The sequence below is a fragment of the Nycticebus coucang genome, chromosome 11, assembly GCF_027406575.1.
Source record: "Nycticebus coucang isolate mNycCou1 chromosome 11, mNycCou1.pri, whole genome shotgun sequence".
In the NCBI taxonomy this organism is placed as follows: Eukaryota; Metazoa; Chordata; class Mammalia; order Primates; family Lorisidae; genus Nycticebus; species Nycticebus coucang.
Genome location: NC_069790.1, coordinates 27612685 through 27630209, shown reverse-complemented (window position 1 = coordinate 27630209; position 17525 = coordinate 27612685). Strand labels below are relative to the sequence as shown.

Here is a 17525-nt window from a genome sequence, read left to right as displayed (position 1 = left end):
TTACAGGACACTAAGCAGGTTTTGACCCCAGGAGGTGGAGAGAAAATTAAGGATATACCATTTCTGCCCTGTCCCCACCCCAATTCTGTCCCTTTTCTCCTCTAACTTAGTTGGTTCTCAACCTTCCTAATGCCGCGACCCTTTAATATAGTTCCTGTGGGTCACGACCCACAGATTGAGAACCACGGCTCTAACAGGTGCTTTTTACTTGATTTGAAGACTGGATATGTTGACTTTATGAAAAGGAGGAAGATTTTGAAGGATAAATACTGCTTTGTGACTGAAATAATCACAGTCAATCTGAGCTTTTCCTTTTCCCACTTCTCCTTCAGTATCGTTTTCATTGGGAAGGAAAAGGGGGCTGTAAATTTGACATTTTCATCCTGATGAACACATAATTCAAAGGAGGCTTTTATGATTTGAATCATATCTTTGATCATAGTAATTCCTAGTTCCTGCTGCTCCTCAGTGTGAGGTTGTTCCCCTAACCAACCCAAACTCCCTCTTGACACAGACACAACAAGCTGTGTGCAAACCAAGATAGGTTTATGAGAAGTGTTTACATAGTAGTTATTCAGAACCCCTAGGCTCTTTATGCATATTTCTTCTGGGATAAGGGCTTTTTCCCCCCCATGTTATGAAGTTGCAGCCTTTTAAGTGAACTGAACCTTGTCTGAAATGAGAGAATGTGGATATGTAGGTAAAAGAGAGGATATGTGTAATTTATAGACCATATGTAGGCAAATTAGCTTATTTAAATTCTGAAGTTGAATTTGAGTTATTGTAATAACAGCTACCATTTATAGAGCACCCATTGTAATTATCATATAACATTCTTAGTAAACATTTGAATGACTCTTCCAAATATTCTCCCTTTATAGTGACTAAACTGAGATTTAGAGAAGATAAATATCTTCTCCGGGGTCTCAAAATCCAGATCAGTTGTTCTCAAACTGGTCTAATGATAGCAGGATCTTCATCACCTAGAAACTTATTAGAGGGGCGGCGCCTGTGGCTCAGTCGGTAAGGCACCCGCCCCATATACCGAGGGTGGTGGGTTCAAACCCAGCCCCGGCAAAACTGCAACCAAAAAATAGCCGGGTGTTGTGGCGGGCGCCTGTGGTCCCAGCTACTCAGGAGGCTGAGGCAGGAGAATCGCTTAAGCCCAGGAGTTGGAGGTTGCTGTGAGCTGTGTGACGCCACGGCACTCTACTGAGGGCAATAAAGTGAGACTCTGTCTCTACAAGAAAAAAAAAAAAAAAGAAACTTATTAGAAATGCCCAGACTTGCTGAATCAGAAACTCCTGAAGTGGGGTCTGGTGATCTGTTTTTTAACCAGTTATTCAGTTGATTCTAATCCATACTAAAGTTTGAGACTTACTCATCTAGACCTAGGCTACTGCATCTCACCTTTCACTTGGCTGTACTCAGCAATTTTGGGATTTTGACTGAAGGATTGTTAATAAGCAAGAATAAAAGTGGTGAAATCAGTCACAGCATTAATTCTGCCTCTTTTGCATCATAATTAGAAAGATTTCCAGTAAAACAAAACATAAGAAAGGTTTTGAGATTAATGTTTGTAAAACTTGTGTAGTTTTAGTGGCCTTGGAGATGGGGCATGATTTATAAAGCCCTAAATGACACTGTGGAAGTGTTGCTATCTATTACCTTTCTGGAAAATGGATCTGTAATCATTGTTTGCTGCAGTTCTGTGACCTGGAGCAGTTCTCAGCATCTGGAAGGAGGCCTTAAGGTTTATACTGTCTCCTTTTACACTTGAACCATCATTTGACTTCCCCATTTGATGTAACGTTTTGGATGATTTTGTGCCAAGAACTGCTCTATATCCTTAGTGCATTTTGACACTCCCTAGAGGCCATATTAAGGGAGAAGTTGTATTCACAAGACAGATGTGTTTAATGGCTTGCCACAGAACTGGGTCCCTCAATTTGCAGATGCCACATCAAAAAGAGATTTTGGAAAGCATCCTTGTGAGTGGAAGGAAGAGAAGTTGGTCTGGCATTTCTTGGGCCATTGTTTAAATGTTACATGTTTTGCATTGTTCTTTCAGCAAAGTAGCATTATTTTCACATCTCTCACCTTAGAATAATTCTACAAATGTCAAGTAAAAACTATCCCAGCTAAAGTCTGTTCTGCCACAGAATAGGACAAGTATGCTCAGTCATGTATGTAATATAAAAAGCTTTCACAGGCTTGGCGCCTATGGCTCTAGCGGCTAAGGCGCCAGTCACATACACCTGAGCTGGCGGGTTTGAATCCAGCCCAGGCCCGCCAAACAATGACAGCTGCAACCAAAAAAACAGGCATTGTGGTGGATGCCTGTAGTCCCAGCTACTTGGGAGGCAGAGGCAGGAGAATCGCTTGAGCCCAGGAGTTGGAGGTTGCTGTGAGTTGTGATGCCACGGCACTCTACCTAGGGTGACAGCTTGAGTCTCTGTCTCAGAAAAAAAAAAAGCTTTCATAGACTAGGAGACATAAGTGAGAGAGATAAGTCAGAACACATCAGATAATCAACATCAAATCAAACTTGACTGATTATCCCCAAAATATTATGGAACATAGAACCACTCACAGCAAATGCTTCTTACTGGCAGTATTGGCATTACAAATAGAAAAGGCCTGCCACAGGCTGATGGAAGATATTTATAACTAATGACTGGAAAGCATGAATGTCTAGAAAATATAAAGAACTCCCATAAACCAGTGAGGAAAAGAAAACCTAAGAACAATGGTCAAAGTACATGAACAGGCATCCTTTTTCAGAGATCATCATCCTGAATTTGCTGTTTATCATTATGTAATGACTGTATATTTTTATTATATATTTATACTTTTATTATATATTTATGTGTCCATAAACAGTACCTAGTATTAAACTGCAAGTTGTAAATTCATGTACTTGATACCATATTGTACACGTGCTTCCTTTTTTATTCAGTACTGTTTTCAGATACATCCACTATTGATTTTTGTAATCCTGCCTCATTCATTTTCCCTGTTATTTCATTTTGTTGCACGTATCATGAATAGACCACAGTTTTGAAAAGCTAATATACTGTTGACGGACACAGTTGATTTCAGATTTTTACTAATGCAAATGACGCTATAATGTACATGTTCTTTTTTGCACTTATTCTCTGTCATATAGGCAATTGTAAGGTCTAAACAGTATCCTAGGAAAAGGAGGGGGTAGCTAATACCTAAGGGTGACTGGCCCAGGGGTTCTGACAATTTACATACTTGTAATTTATCCTAGGCCTTACTAGTTGAGAAGCTGTGTTGCCAGAGCAGTGATGCTCAAACTCTAGCCTTTGTTAGTTAATCATCCTGGGAAGACTCCCTAAAACACAGACTGCTCCGCAGGTGTGGGGTAAGGTACAAGATTACATTTCTAACAAGCTCCTAGATGATACTGAACTTACTGGTCTAGTATATAATAGAATTGGAAGGGCTGAACCACATTACTAGATACTGCCAAATTGCTCTTCAAAGTCTGTAATTACTGGCAGCATAGTGAGAGTTCCTAGTGCTGCACATTCTCGTTAATACTTGTTGTCAGACTTTAAAATTTGAGTCTGATGGTTATAAAATGATAGAATATTGCCAGAGTTAGATTACTAGTAAGGTTGAGCAGCCTTTCCTATTTTTATTGGCAGTTTGATTTCTTCCGCAGCAAATTGACTGTTCATGTACTTTGACCATTTTCTCTTAGGTTTTCTTTTCTTTATTGATTCTTGAGAGTTCTTAATATTCTGGAGATTAATATTTTTCAATTAAGAGTTAGTAAATCTCTTCTTTCAGTCTGTGGCAAGCCTTATCTCTTTATTTATGATGTCTTGGTATACAGAAGTTTTATGTGACATGTCATTCTTTCATGGTTTGTACTTTTTATATCTTAAGAAATCCCTTTCTTCCTTGGGATCACAAAGATGTTCTTTGATATTTTCTTCTCAAAATTTTATAGGTTTGCTTTTCATATTTATGTCTTTAAATCTTCCTAGAATTTACTTTTGAAATTGGTATAAAGTAGGGATGTAAATGTATTGTTTCTAGTTAGAAAATCAGCATATGTTGGATTACCCATCCTTTTCCCATTTCTATATTAGAGTTGGTATTACATGGATTTTGATACCTCATAGCAAGTTTCTGAGTTACTAGTAAAGAAATCAGATCTGTGGTGTTTCTATAACTAGAAAAAGGTGCTAATTCTTTTAGGAAATGACTAAAAAAGGCATATTTTTCATTTTCATATCTTTGTTTCATCAAGAATAAACATTAGGTGTATTTTGTTGTTGTTTTTTTCTTTTTTAAAGAATGGTTTGATATGACAGGAATGCCCTGCGTTCTCATTGGCTTTAGGTTTGTGACCTTGGAAAAGTCACTACTTCTGGGTATTCCATATCTTCATTTGTAAAAGGAAGAGAATTGGGCAAGGTGATTGTCAAGGCTTCCTACTTGGAAATTTTGACTCAGTTTCTGGGGAACTGACACATCTCAAAGAACTGGGAGAAAGGTATCATTTATGTCTTTCAGAGGCCAAAAATACTCCCACATTATAGAACATGAGTAATAGTAATGAACTGGTATTATAGTGAAGATTAATGTATATTTCATTATCTAATCCTCTCTAAGTAACCAAAATAAGTCAGGCTTAGACTTCATGTTATTTTAATGCAGCTTCACATGGCAGGAATATTTGTAGCCCTAGAAGTCATGGTCTTGTTGGACCTATCAGAACCTACCCCAAATTCTGTGACTTCCTCTTCTCCCATGACTGTGTGGCCCACACTTTGCCAGGTGGGACTCTTCTTCTGGCAAAGTACAGGCACAACAAGGAACATCTGCTTCCTCCAGCCTGGCAAGGTGGGAAGACACAAATCATACTGCTGTACAGACATTTCCTCATTCTGAGGCCAGGGTGCCTGTGCTCTTTAGACTCAGTACCTGTCCTTCTTGTCTTCTTCCTATCCTTTAGAAGAAAGTATGTAGAATGGCTTTTCTGAATGGTTGACTTGAATGGCAAAGTATGGGAAAGGTACCCCATGTAAGGTTCTCAGTGCAGGAATAGCATTGAGTCCAGAGCCCTTTTTAAACAAGCAGTTTGACCAAGTATGCTCTGGAACTGAAGGCTCAGGGACCAGGACACCTATGTCTGCTACAGACTGTAAAGTATGTCAAGAATGGAAGAAAAAGTATCCAATGTACTCAGCCCTACTATGAAACTAATTTATAGCTTTCATATGAAAGCTATAACCCTATTACAGCACAAGAATTTGGGGAAAGGGGAAGGGAAGGATGGGTGGAGGGACGGTAATTGGTGGGATCACACCTACAGTGCATCTTAGAAGGGTATAGGTGAAATTTACTAAATGCAGAATATAAATGTCTCAACACAATAACTAAGAAAATGCCACAAAGGCTATGTTAACCAGTTCGATGAAAATATTTCAAATTGTATATGTACACCATGGAATATTATGCAGCCTTAAAGAAAGATGGAGACTTTACCTCTTTCATGTTTACATGGATGGAGCTGGAACATATTCTTCTTAGTAAAGTATCTCAAGAATGGAAGAGAAAGTACCCAATGTACTCAACCCTACTATGAGACTCATTTAGGGTTTTCACATGAAAGCTATAACCAAGTTACAACCTAAGAATAGGGGGAAAGGGAGGGGAGGGAGGGGGAAGGTGGGTAGAGGAAAGGGGATTGCTGGGATTACACCAGCGGTGCATCTTACAAGGGTATATGTGAAATTTGGTAAATGTGGAATGTCAGTGTCTTGGCACAGTAACTGAGAGAATGCCAGGAAGGCTATGTTAACCAGTGTGATGAAAGTGTGTCAAACGGTCTGTGAAGCTAGTGTATGATGCCCTATGATCATATTAATGTACACAGCTATGATTTAATAAAAAAAAAAGAAAATATTTCAAATTGTGTATAAAACCAGCACATTGTACCCCATGATTGCATTAATGTACACAGCTATGATTTAATAAAAAAAAAAAAAGAAGTGTGCATATCATCTTATTACTTTCCTACTACAATTCCAAGTCAGAATGATCATGACTTTGTTAACAGAAGAAAATAATACTCTCTCTATAGGAAAAAAGAGTGAAAAAGTATTTCCCAAAAATGCCCACTGTGGTTATCTCTGGGAGAAAGTATTATAGGTCTCTTTACTTCTCTTCTTTTTAGATATCTTTTCTTATTTTTGATAATAGACATATATTATCTGTGAATCAGCAAAAAGTGATAAATGTTGTATTTTTAAAAACTGCCCACTATGCTTCAGGTGCAAGTTTGGAATTCTTGAGATGGTGGTTAAAGGTCCTGACATTTGGGCCCCATGCTTACCACTGCCCAGCTGACTTTTCACAGCTCCATGGAGCTTCATCCGTCTGCAGCCACCATCCTTCTCTCTACCCAACCCTGCCTTGAAGACTCCTTCTGAGAATTTGCTGTTCATCCCTAGGCCCAAGGCTGGCTCAGTTTTTTTTTCTTTTTCCTTTCCCTTTCCCTTTCCCCTTTCCCTTTCCTTTCCTTTCCTTTTTCTTTCTTTCTTTCTTTTTTTTTTTTTGTGCAATTAAAATGGCTTTATTCCACCTGGGTATAGACGAGGTGAGACCTCCAAACACAAAGAAATCCACACCTGGGTAATGACAGATGGGGGATTTAAAGGTCAGAGAGGTGGGGGTCAGGACTTTCCTTTTCCTGGTTGAAAGTCTGTTGGAAGGGTGGGGGTTGGCTTCTTTACCTTTCCTAGATGGGACATCTGATGGGAAAGGGTAGGGGGGTGGATTCTTTTAGGCAGGTGCACTGTATTTGGGCAGGGTTTGACCCTATCATTCCAGTCTTTTAGTCTATTATAAGGAGGCGGGATGATGGCCATGGCATCTCTTTGACTACTTCCTGTGGAGGGAGGGGCTGTGTGGACTACCTGTAAAGAGAATGGGTGGGGGAAGGGGATAGGGTAGAGACTGGTGCCTACAGGAACTCTTTGGCTTTTTCAGTCTTGATCTTGTTGGTGTCCAGTAGGACAAGGATATGAGGAGTTGTTTTTGGTTGACCATCTGGTTAATAAATCAAGACATGACGTGGAAGTTTACTGGTTCAAAACTGAGATTGAGAAAAAATCGTCATTAGTGACCTTATCAGACAGTAACCAAAGAAGAAGATGGACAGTGAGAGGTGGAAACCAGTTGGAGTTGCCAGGGCTGCCAGCAATTGAATACTCATTACCAAGATCTCTGCCCAATTTAGAGGATTTTTACAAGGTGGCAGCATGGATGAAGTTCTTCCTGTGTTTGTTAAAAAATTGGCTTACCTTCTATAAGCAAAAATACCTAGAGTTCAGTTTTCCAGGACGATGTCCAGAGGCATTCTGATTTTCTGCAGATTGTCCGTCTTTTGCATCTAGGCTCAGGAGGGAACTTGAGCCATGTTCTGAGAGTGTCTGCATCAGATCTTCCGAAAGACCTGGGCAGCCAGACCAGTGCAGGCTGGACACAGTTTGGGGGTGGGGGGTGGGGTTAGATTTGGGGCACTGCTTTGTCCAGAAGCCTGGTTTGCTGTATTTTTAAAGCACAATCCTGAGGAAGATTTTGGGGTTTTTTGGAATGGCTTACTAAGTTTTAAATAGTAGTTGGGTTTTGCTTAATTTCAGAAGCCAATACTGGAGCTCTGAGAGGCACTGCCATACCTTGAAGGCCAGATCAGTGAGATCTTGCTGAGAGGTCTGAGGGTCCTGGGAGAAATTCCACCATTTTTTCTTTCTACCATATGCAGTTGAAGGCAGTGGAAGGCAGGTTGGGAGCAATGGAGGGAAGGGTATCGTTGGAGGGAAGGGTATCGTTTAAGGGAAGGATATGGACTCGGTGGTTGGAGGGCAATGAGAATGGGTGGCTGGTGGGAGGTTATAGACGGAAGAGAGGTATCTCACAGAGAGAAATTTCCTGGGTGTTCTGATCGAGAGAATGGAGGGATTATAAGAGGGGGTTGGAGCAGGAGAAGCCAGTATTATCCGTGCCAGGAGAATCTGAGAGAGTTCACAGGACAAACACAGGGAAAGCATGTTTTGGAGTATCAGAAATGCCTGGATATAAGGGACCTCCCACCATTTGCCTAATTTTGACAGTAATCATTGTGATCAGTGAGAATTGAGAGATTGAAGGTGCCATGTTGAGGCCACTGTAAGCCACTGTCAAGCTTGTGCATAAGGCTAAGCAGTATTACAGGAAAAAATGAGACATTTTGGCTTGAGGTCAGGATAGAGCTTGAGAGGCTTGAAGTGAGTTACAGGACAGCTTAGAGGTGAACAAGGGGGAATCTGTGACAGAGTAGTACCCATATCGGAAACTGGTAGAAAATAAATGAGTTAGATTAAAGCTAAAATATAAAGAGGACTTTCCAGTGGGAAAAGGAGGAACGAAATGACCAAGACTTCAGCCAAAGAGAACCTGGCCTCTGCGTGTGGCTGTCAGCCAAAAATTGATCCAGACCTCCAGGAGGGCACTGGACAGTAAGGCTGGCTCACAGAACTACTGAAAATGGTCCAGCCTATGGTACGGCAATGGACCAACAAGCCTGTCTCCTCAAGGCTGGCATCAGGAGAGTATCCGGACTCTTGGCATGACTTTGGTCAGAAGAGGATCTGGCCTCTGCACATGACCATAACCAGCTGGTGGAGTCTAGGCCCACAGTAGGGCACCAGAGGAGCAAGGCTGGGTAATCAGCCACAGCTCAGGCCTACAAGAGGGCATCCCCAAACACGAGGCACTGGGCAGGCAGGCAAACCTGGCTCACTGGGGTGACCAGGGCTGGGATCAGGGGAAGTGAGCCTTCATATGTGAAACCAGGAGGGGAAAAAAAATGGAGGAGAAGAAAGTAAGAGATCCAGAGATGGAGGGAGAAGGAAAAAGGAAGTTAAGAGTAGAGGATGGAAAGAGAAGTTAAACAAAGTTTAGAAAAGGGGTTTTAGATGAAAAAGCTCACCATTAGATGGATGAAGTTTAGGCAGGGTCGGAAAGATTTCCCATTTTCTTTCATCTCACTAGAAGAAGGGTCCGTTTAGCTGGGTCTGATGGGGTATGCTTTGGCCCCATACAGGGGCTTCTCCCCATCCCCAGTTTGGCACCAAATAAAAGGTTATGGAGCCAAAGATGAAAAGTTATTCTGAGGCATGAAATGAGAAGAAAACGGAGGTCCAATTTGTGCAATTAAAATGGCTTTATTCCATCTGGGTACAGGTCAGGTGAGATCTCCAACCTGGCTCAGTTTCTTCTTTCTGTTACTGTAGCACTGTGTTTACTGTAGCAGTTAGTGAATTCTGTAATCATAACTTGTTAAATGACTGTTTCTCTTACAAAGCATCAGCTTCTCCAGGGCAGAAGATTGAGCCTAAATCACCTGAGGATCCTGTTGCCTAGCCCAGTGTGTGGAGCATGACAGATTCACACTAAATTCTTGCTGAGTAGAGCAGCTGTTCATTGTAAATATCTACCAGCAGATTTTTAGTGGTATTTAATTTGTTTATAATGACATTCCATAGCCTGCCTGGAATAGGCTCACAAAAAAAAGGATTCCCACCTTACTTCAGTAACTCGCCTCAGGAGGTTTTACACAGACCTCTGAACTCTTGCCAAACCAGATGGCTCCTCAAATTTTTGTAAATTTGATTGTCTTGCTGATTTTTCTTAGAGGCTGTGCATAGTATTCTTTGTCCATCAGTATTTGCGGTAAGCAACCCTTTTCTTCACTTTTCTCAAGATATCCTTACTAAGACCTTGTATATTTTCTAAAATTTCCCTGATACTGTATGTCCCCTTACAGAGAAACAGTTAAAGTTTTATGTGTGATCTGAGACATGGCTCTTTCACCCTGCCCTAGTCTACTCAGACTGCTCTAAGAAAAGAACTAAATTTAATCTTAGGCTTTTCTGTTTCTAAGAGTCTTCTCTGTACATGAATTTATTAATTCTTTATCATTTATCACTTCTGCTTTAGTTTTGCCACACTGGGTGGTCACATTCCAACCTGTTCCTAACACTTTAGATAACCAAGGAAATCTGTTGTTATATTTCAGATGGATAGTCTTTAATATAGAATACATTATGATATACAAGGTCTGACAGTTAAGCTCTCAAACTCATCCTAGAAGTAGTGCTCCACACTCATTGCTGAATCACTACAGTCGCCTTCCAGGTACTCCCCTTGGGAAGCTAGACACCGATGCCAGAGCCTCATCTACCCGCAAAGCAGTTTTGGAACTCTTTTTTCTAGAATGACCATCTAAGCTATCATCGTATGGCACACAAAACCACACAACAATAATAATGAACATCACTCAGCAAGATACCACCACATGTCACCACACAAACACATCTGAGAGACACTGATATACCAAGGTTGTAAAACCTTACTGAGTCCTTTATACAGTGCTGCCAATGTTAAGGCCTGGTGGCAGGTTCATGACCTTAATTGTCAAACCTTCATAGAATGATGGCTTTTATGATCATTCCAGAGAAAGAGTTCCAGAATTGCTTTGAAGGGTAGACCAGGCACTGGCATCAGGGTATAACTTCCCCCGGGGGAGCACTTTGAAGGTGACCATAGTGATACTCAGGAGTGAGGTATGTAGCACTTTTTCTAGGATAAGTTTATGAACTCAGACCTTTGTATATTGAATATATATTTTTATATAATATATAATTGTATTTCATGCAAATAGGAATAATATAAAATTGAAATAGATGCACTAAAAGTATTACTAAAGCTTTATTCAAATTTTTAAAATAAAAGTTGACTAGAATTCTATAATTTCAAAAGTGGCAAACTGCTCAAGCTGCAATCACATGGCAGCACTAATTTGGCCAGCAAAATGCAAATATCTGACTTCCCTCAGTAGATACTTCAGTCAGTGTTCTGTGAACCCCATTGCTTTTCACTGCATAGGAATCTGTATTTGTGGTTTTAGTGTCGTTCTGTTATTTTAACATCTGCTCTTATTATTGTGTACGTTTATAACCTATTATGATATCACCTAAGCCTTTGCGAAATGGTGGTAATACTTGTGCTAGTGCTAAAAGTACTACATAAAAATAAATAAGTTCAGAACACAAAATTTAAATGTAGAAAAACATGAAAGTGGTGAAACAGTCTCATTATACACTGTGCTATTAATTAGAAAAGAACACTCTGTAACTACTGGGGGTGATACTTAGAAATTGAAATGGAGCATTGAAATAAGAATGCATCATGGCGACATAGACCTGTACCTCCCAAGAGTACATTTATTCCTGTAGAAAAATCAGCCTTGAATTGTACACATATTGAGTTATCCAAAGACTGTAGGAACATATCCTTCACATAAAATACATGCATCTTGTTCTTGGGATTTTTCTTGTAATTTGAAATGATTATATTCTAATTGTAAAATCTCATTTTAAAACCCACTGAAACAAAAATAATAGGTTGTTATAGTTAAAGTATAAAACATGAGAAACATTTATTAATTGGTCTCACCAGTTACTTTAGCTTGATAACTTCAACTCTTTCTTTCCATAATATTCTTAGTATATATGCTGCCAAAGTGAGCACCTTTCCATAATATTCTTAAAAGTTTGTAGCTTTAATACTGTATATCCAGGGTCATGGGACCATTCAGGATAAACATTTGGCATCCTGGAATGCTAGCATTGGAAGGAACCTTTGAAATCATTCTACAAAGGGAGGAGCAGATGGTGAGAGCAGGCAGCTGAGAGGCTGGCTCAGAGTCACACAACATTTCAGAGAACTGCATTTATGTTTATTTTTTAAAGTGTGTATTTCTACTTGTATTTAGTCTCAATGTTTCAATAGTCTTTCCTTTTTACTTTGTTATATGTATTAACCTTTCCACTGTGATATTAATAATAAGCTGAAGTTTAGATATATTAATCCAGGGTAAGAGTGGCAGTATCTGTTTTTCTTAAAAAAAAAAAATAATTCATGTGGGCTTTTTTCCTATTTACGGGTACAAAATTATATAATTTGGTTTTTTACATCAGATCTAAATACCAGTAGGACTGTGCTACTTACTACATACATTAAAAGCGCATTATACAAAGAGCACATCAAATTCTGACAAAATTGTTCCTCATAGAGTTTTTCTTCTTTTCAAGATAACGCATATGGTAAAACACTACGGCAACACCATGGCTGGGTAGTTCGAGGGGTTTTTGCGGTAAGTGCTCCTTCTGCTCCTAGTTCTGATGGTGAGAAGCAAGATGTTTTGTGTATATGGTGTTTTTGCTTTGTTTTTTGAGGAGAAGAACTCCATGTTTATTTCATTCAAATGTATAGGCCTTTGGTTTGTGAAAATGTTAGCAATAAAAAGTGTCTAGATTGGCAAAGAGCTTGCTTGATGTGAATAACTCTATCCAGTTCCTATGGCCCTGTGGAGATTTGCCTCAGAAATGGTAGCCCTTCTGGTAGAGTGGTAAACAGATTGCTTATCCCTGCAGATGTTGGTAGGAAGAAGCGACCCTAAATACCTACCATTTGGGGAAACCATGCATTCAAGTGATGAATTCAAACTAATAGCTCCCTCTGCTGCCCATTGTATTCAATCTTGTTAGGTCTCAGGTCTTGATTTTTTTTTTTTTTTTTAATTAGGTGAATTTTGTCTTTGAATGTTAACTGTATTAGGTATGTCGGTGGCTAGAGCTAGAAATTTCTTCTTATCCAGTTTATGTTCATTGTGAAGATGTTTGTATTCAAGTGTTTTGGCTCTGGTTACCCACCACCCGCACCCTCCCAGGATGTTAAACTAGGAAGAAGAACACAAACGTGGGAATCATAGGCCACTGGCAAATCACCTCGCTTGCTTTATAAAATAGCAGGGGTAGATGGCCTCTTTATGTCAGCAGTGAGACTCTGATTCTTCCATCCATGGAAAGGTCAGTCTTAGTCAAATATAGCCATGGAAAGACAGCGTCATAGAGTTGAATGCTAGGAAATGCCTAATCAGGAGTCTTTAAAATGACTTTTAACTTAGCCCTTTTCTCTGATTTATAGTAATTTATTATTATTATTTTTTTTACAGGCACCCACCACAATGCCTGGCTATTTATTTTTTATTTTTATTTTTTTGTTGTAGTTGTCATTGTTTTCAGCAGGCGTGGGCTGGATTTGAACCCGCCAGCTTCAGTGTATATGGCTGGCGCCCTAGCCACTGAGCTACAGGCACCAAGCCATGATTTATAGTAATTTACACTGTGAAAGATTTTAGAAATTATGGAAGACTAGAAAGAGAAAAAATAAAAACTGCATTTTTCCAGTTTTACATTTTGTGTTTTGCTTTCTTTGCTTTTATTTTTATATCTTTGTTTACGTATTTAGGTAAATATTTCTGCTCTAGATGTTTGTGTTTTATATCTGTATGCATATTGTATATGTATATGTACATATTTTTATTTTATATGTATGTAATTTTTTTTCTATATTTAGCTTGTATTTTATATCCCCTCCAATAGATTCTATCATGACCACTTCTTTTTTTTTTTTTTTTCCGAGACAGCGTCTCAGTTTGTTGTCCCCAGTAAAGTGCCGTGGTGTCACTTACAGCAACCTCTTGGGCTTAAGCAATTCTCTTGCCTCAGCCTCCCAAGTAGCTGGGACTACAGGTACCCACCAAAATGCCCAGCTATTTTTGGGGGTTGTAGTTGTTGTTGTTTGGCAGGCCCGGATTCTAACCCTCCAGCTCCAATGTATGTGGCTGGCACCCTAGCCACCGAGCCACGAGTGCCAGGCCTATCTTCACTACTTTTAAATGCCATAAAGGGCTTTGAACAAACACCATTTTTAGTGACTGCATAGTATTTCCCCAGTATGGTGGTATCATAATTTATTTGCCTGATTATCTTGTTGGAAATGTAAGCTGCTTCTAAGTTTAGAAATAAAACAGCATCTATTTATATGCATTTTTTTACTAACACTCTTATTTCCTCAAAATAGGTTCCTAGAAGTAGAATCACTATGTCTACTACCAAGAATTACAACCACAATTTATAATTTCAAGCACTTACCACATATTAGATGTTTTAAGTACTTGACATATGTAAGTTTATGAATCTCCTAACTCTGAGATAGGTTCTGCTGTTTCCTCCACTTATAAACCAGAGAAACTTGAGACACAAAGAAATGAGGTAATACCCAAGAATATTTTGTAGGTGTTAGTTATTATTGCCAATAATTTTTAATGTTGCAGGTATTTAAGATGATGTCAAGTATTTGGCAATAGCCTGATCAATAAAGGAGTTAAGTCTATAGCTAGATTAATTCTTTTATCATCTCTGCTGTTTTCCAAGTCATCTCTACTATGGAAGGTCTATTCAGTGTTTTGAGACAAAGTCTCGCTTTGTTGCCCTCTGTAGAGTACTATGGCATCATAGCTCACAGCAACCTCAAACTTTTGGGCTTAAGTGATTAAGCTTTCCTGGTAGGTGGGACTACAGATGCCTGCCACAACACCCAGCTATTTTTTAAAGATGGGGTCTCGCTCTTGCTCAGGCTGGTCTCAAACTCCTGAACTCAGGGAATTCACCTGCCTTGGCCTCCCAGAATGCTAGGTTTATACGCGTGAGCTACTGCATCCGGCTTTCTAACGTGCTGATTTGCAGAGTCAAATTTATTTTAACTGATCACAGTTGCTCAGGAAAACATCATTTACATCTAAAGAATTTGACTCCTTTGCCAACCAAATACTGCACTTTTATCTTCCAACAGATATAGTCTACTGAACTGATGCCCAGGCCAGGCTGTACCTCCAGCTTGGTCACTAACGAGCCATCATTTGACTTCTTTGGGTTTCTCTTCAGTCACGCTAGATAATTGAACTCTATTATTGGTTTGACCCTTTTTTCTAGAGTGTTGGTTTGGCCGGGTATAGAATTCTAGGTTAATAATAATTTTTCCTCAGAATTTTGAAGGTATTACTCTATTATCCTCCAGCTTCCACTGATAATATTGTAAAATCTAATGTCCTTGTTGCATTACACACAAACTGTTCCTAGTCCTCTTTGGAGTGTTTTTAGAATCTGTCCTTTATCTCCATGTTCTGAACCTTCACAATGTGCCCTTTTGGTCTGTATCTGTCATTGTGCTGAGCACCTGGTTAGGTCTTTACATCTGGAGACTTATCCTTCCTTTGGGGGAGATTTTCTCACATTATGTCTTTGGGTAACTGTCTTCTCTTCATTTTCTATGCTCCTGTTCCCTTTTCTTCCTAGCATTATTTGAGTAGCATGTGCAAGGCAACAGACCATATCCCATTTATCTTTAAAATAAGGGTAGTGGTAGTAATCTTTTTCTACAGAAAAGGAAGCTGAGGTTTTAGGAGGTTAAGTTTGTTTGCTTACATTTCTCAAGCTAATATGTGAAAGATCTGAGATTCAAGTCCAGGTCTGCTTCATCTGAGGCTGTGCTTTAGCCACTGTGTGATAATACCATTCACTCTCACTCTTGTAGTAGAAACGGAGAGGGTTGATTCTCAAAGACTTTCAGAAAACATGGAAGACTGGGAAAAGCAACCATGGAATGATAATTCAAGATTCTCCAAAAAGCCTCTGCTGAAATCTGTAGGAACCAGCAGAGCCATCTGAGTGAACATCAGAAAGAAAATTTTATCAAGCTTAGGGAATATTGGCCTGCATAGGAGGGAAGGATGAGGAACTTTTCCCTTCATGCTTCCATTAGGGAAGCAGTGTAGAGTGGTGGTGTGGTTGAAAAGCACAGAGATCCTGGCCTTGGCACTCATTAGCTATATGAAGTTCATCTGTAAAATAGGGATATAAACTGTATAGGGTTGGGGCCAGGAGCAGCGGCTCACGCCTGTAATCCTAGCACTCTGTGAAGCCAAGGCAGGTGGATCCCTTGAACTCAGGAGTTTGAGACCAGCCTGAGCAAGAGTGAAACTCCTTCTCTACTAAAAATAGAAAAATTAGGGGTGGCGCCTATGGCTCAAAGGAGTAGGGCACCAGCCTCATATGCCTGAGGTGGTGGGTTCAAACCCAGCCCTGGCCAAAAACTGCAAAAAAAAAAAAAAGGGGGGGAGGGTAGAAAAATTAGCTGGGCGTTGTGGCAGGTGCCGGTAGTCCCAGCTACTCGGGAGGCTAAGACAGAAGGATTGCTTGAGCCGAGGAGTTTGAGGTTGCTGTGAGCTAGGCTAATGCCATGGCACTTTAGCCTGGGTAACAGAATGAGACTCTGTCTGAAAATAAATAAATAAATAAACAAACAAACTTTACATGGTTCTTATGAAGAGTAACTGGATAAAATACATTAAGGCATCAGTGTACAAGCTAACAACAAATGTTAGCTCCCTTCATTTCTAGAAGGTATATGCACGGATTCAAAGGAAATATCCATGTGAGAGGATATAGATAGGCAGAGAAATGTATATGAAAATGAGATGTAGATGGGAGAGTGGGGTGTCCTGGAGGACTGGCCACATGGAATTTTACATAATGGTAAAATGCATTCGGGTAGATCCTGCAGATTCAAGGGTAATAGTCTGGATCACACTATGGATCAGAAGGGAGCTTTTCTCAAACTCGTTCTCAGCATTCCCTGACTTGATGGTATTATTCGTCCTTAAGATGGTTTAGTACATCTTTGGTTCTAAGAATCCACGAATTAAAAGGTTATTCATATTTCTTTACTCTTGTTCTTCTCAGCTTCTTGTGCATGTGTGTGTGTTGGAGAGAGAGAGAGAGCGAGAGAGAGAGCGAGAGCACGTACATAAGGGTAAGTGTGTGAGAAACAGACAAGATGCAGGTTCTCATGGCTTATTCTTTTGCAGTTAGCTCTGAGGGCAGCTCCTTCCTATGAAGATTTTGTGGCTGCGTTAACTATAAAGGAAGGTGACCACCAGAAAGAAGCTTTCAGTATTGGGATGCAGAGAGACCTCAGCCTTTACCTCCCTGCTATGGAAAAGCAACTGGCCATACTGGACACCTTATATGAGGTCCACGGGCTGGAGTCTGATGAGGTGGTATGACGGCTGCAGGACAGCACCTCTTAACTTCAGGGAATAAAGTTTGCTCGAGTATTTTGTTGCCCTACTTAATTTTCAGCAGCAGCCTCAATCCTCTCCACCCCTTCACTTGGGGGGTGGGGGGTGGCGAGGAGGAGGCTAAACCAGTGCTTTTATATATAATTTTTTTAAATTCATATATGTTTTGAGTGTTTAAAATCAAGGGCGGTGCCTGTGGCTCAGTCGGTAAGGCGCCGGCCCCATATACTGAGGGTGGCGGGTTCAAACCCGGCCCCGGCCAAACTGCAACCAAAAAATAGCCGGGCCTTGTGGCAGGCACCTGTAGTCCCAGCTACTTGGGAGGCTGAGGCAAGAGAATCGCTTAAGCCCAGGAGTTGGAGGTTGCTGTGAGCTGTGTGAGGCCACGGCACTCTACCGAGGGCCATAAAGTGAGACTCTGTCTCTACAAAAAAAAAAAAATCAAGGTGCT

The 17525-nt window shown here is 40.2% G+C and overlaps 1 protein-coding gene across 4 annotated transcripts in view; it reads left to right on the top strand.

The window, feature by feature from the left end:
* The window catches only part of PLEKHA8 (pleckstrin homology domain containing A8), a 68622-nt gene extending 51523 nt beyond the window's left edge, over nucleotides 1–17099 (top strand). The window contains exons 13-14 of one of the 4 annotated variants that reach the window (XM_053609033.1): nucleotides 12183–12244; nucleotides 16862–17099. In XM_053609033.1, the coding sequence (XP_053465008.1) occupies nucleotides 12183–12244; nucleotides 16862–17059 (260 nt within the window). In that variant the 3' untranslated portion in view covers nucleotides 17060–17099. Of the gene's footprint in view, nucleotides 1–4380; nucleotides 5669–12182; nucleotides 12245–13105; nucleotides 13330–16861 lie in introns of those variants that run through there. The other 3 variants (XM_053609035.1, XM_053609034.1, XM_053609036.1) reach the window with 3 other exon arrangements.
* Nucleotides 17100–17525: the final 426 nt, after the last annotated feature.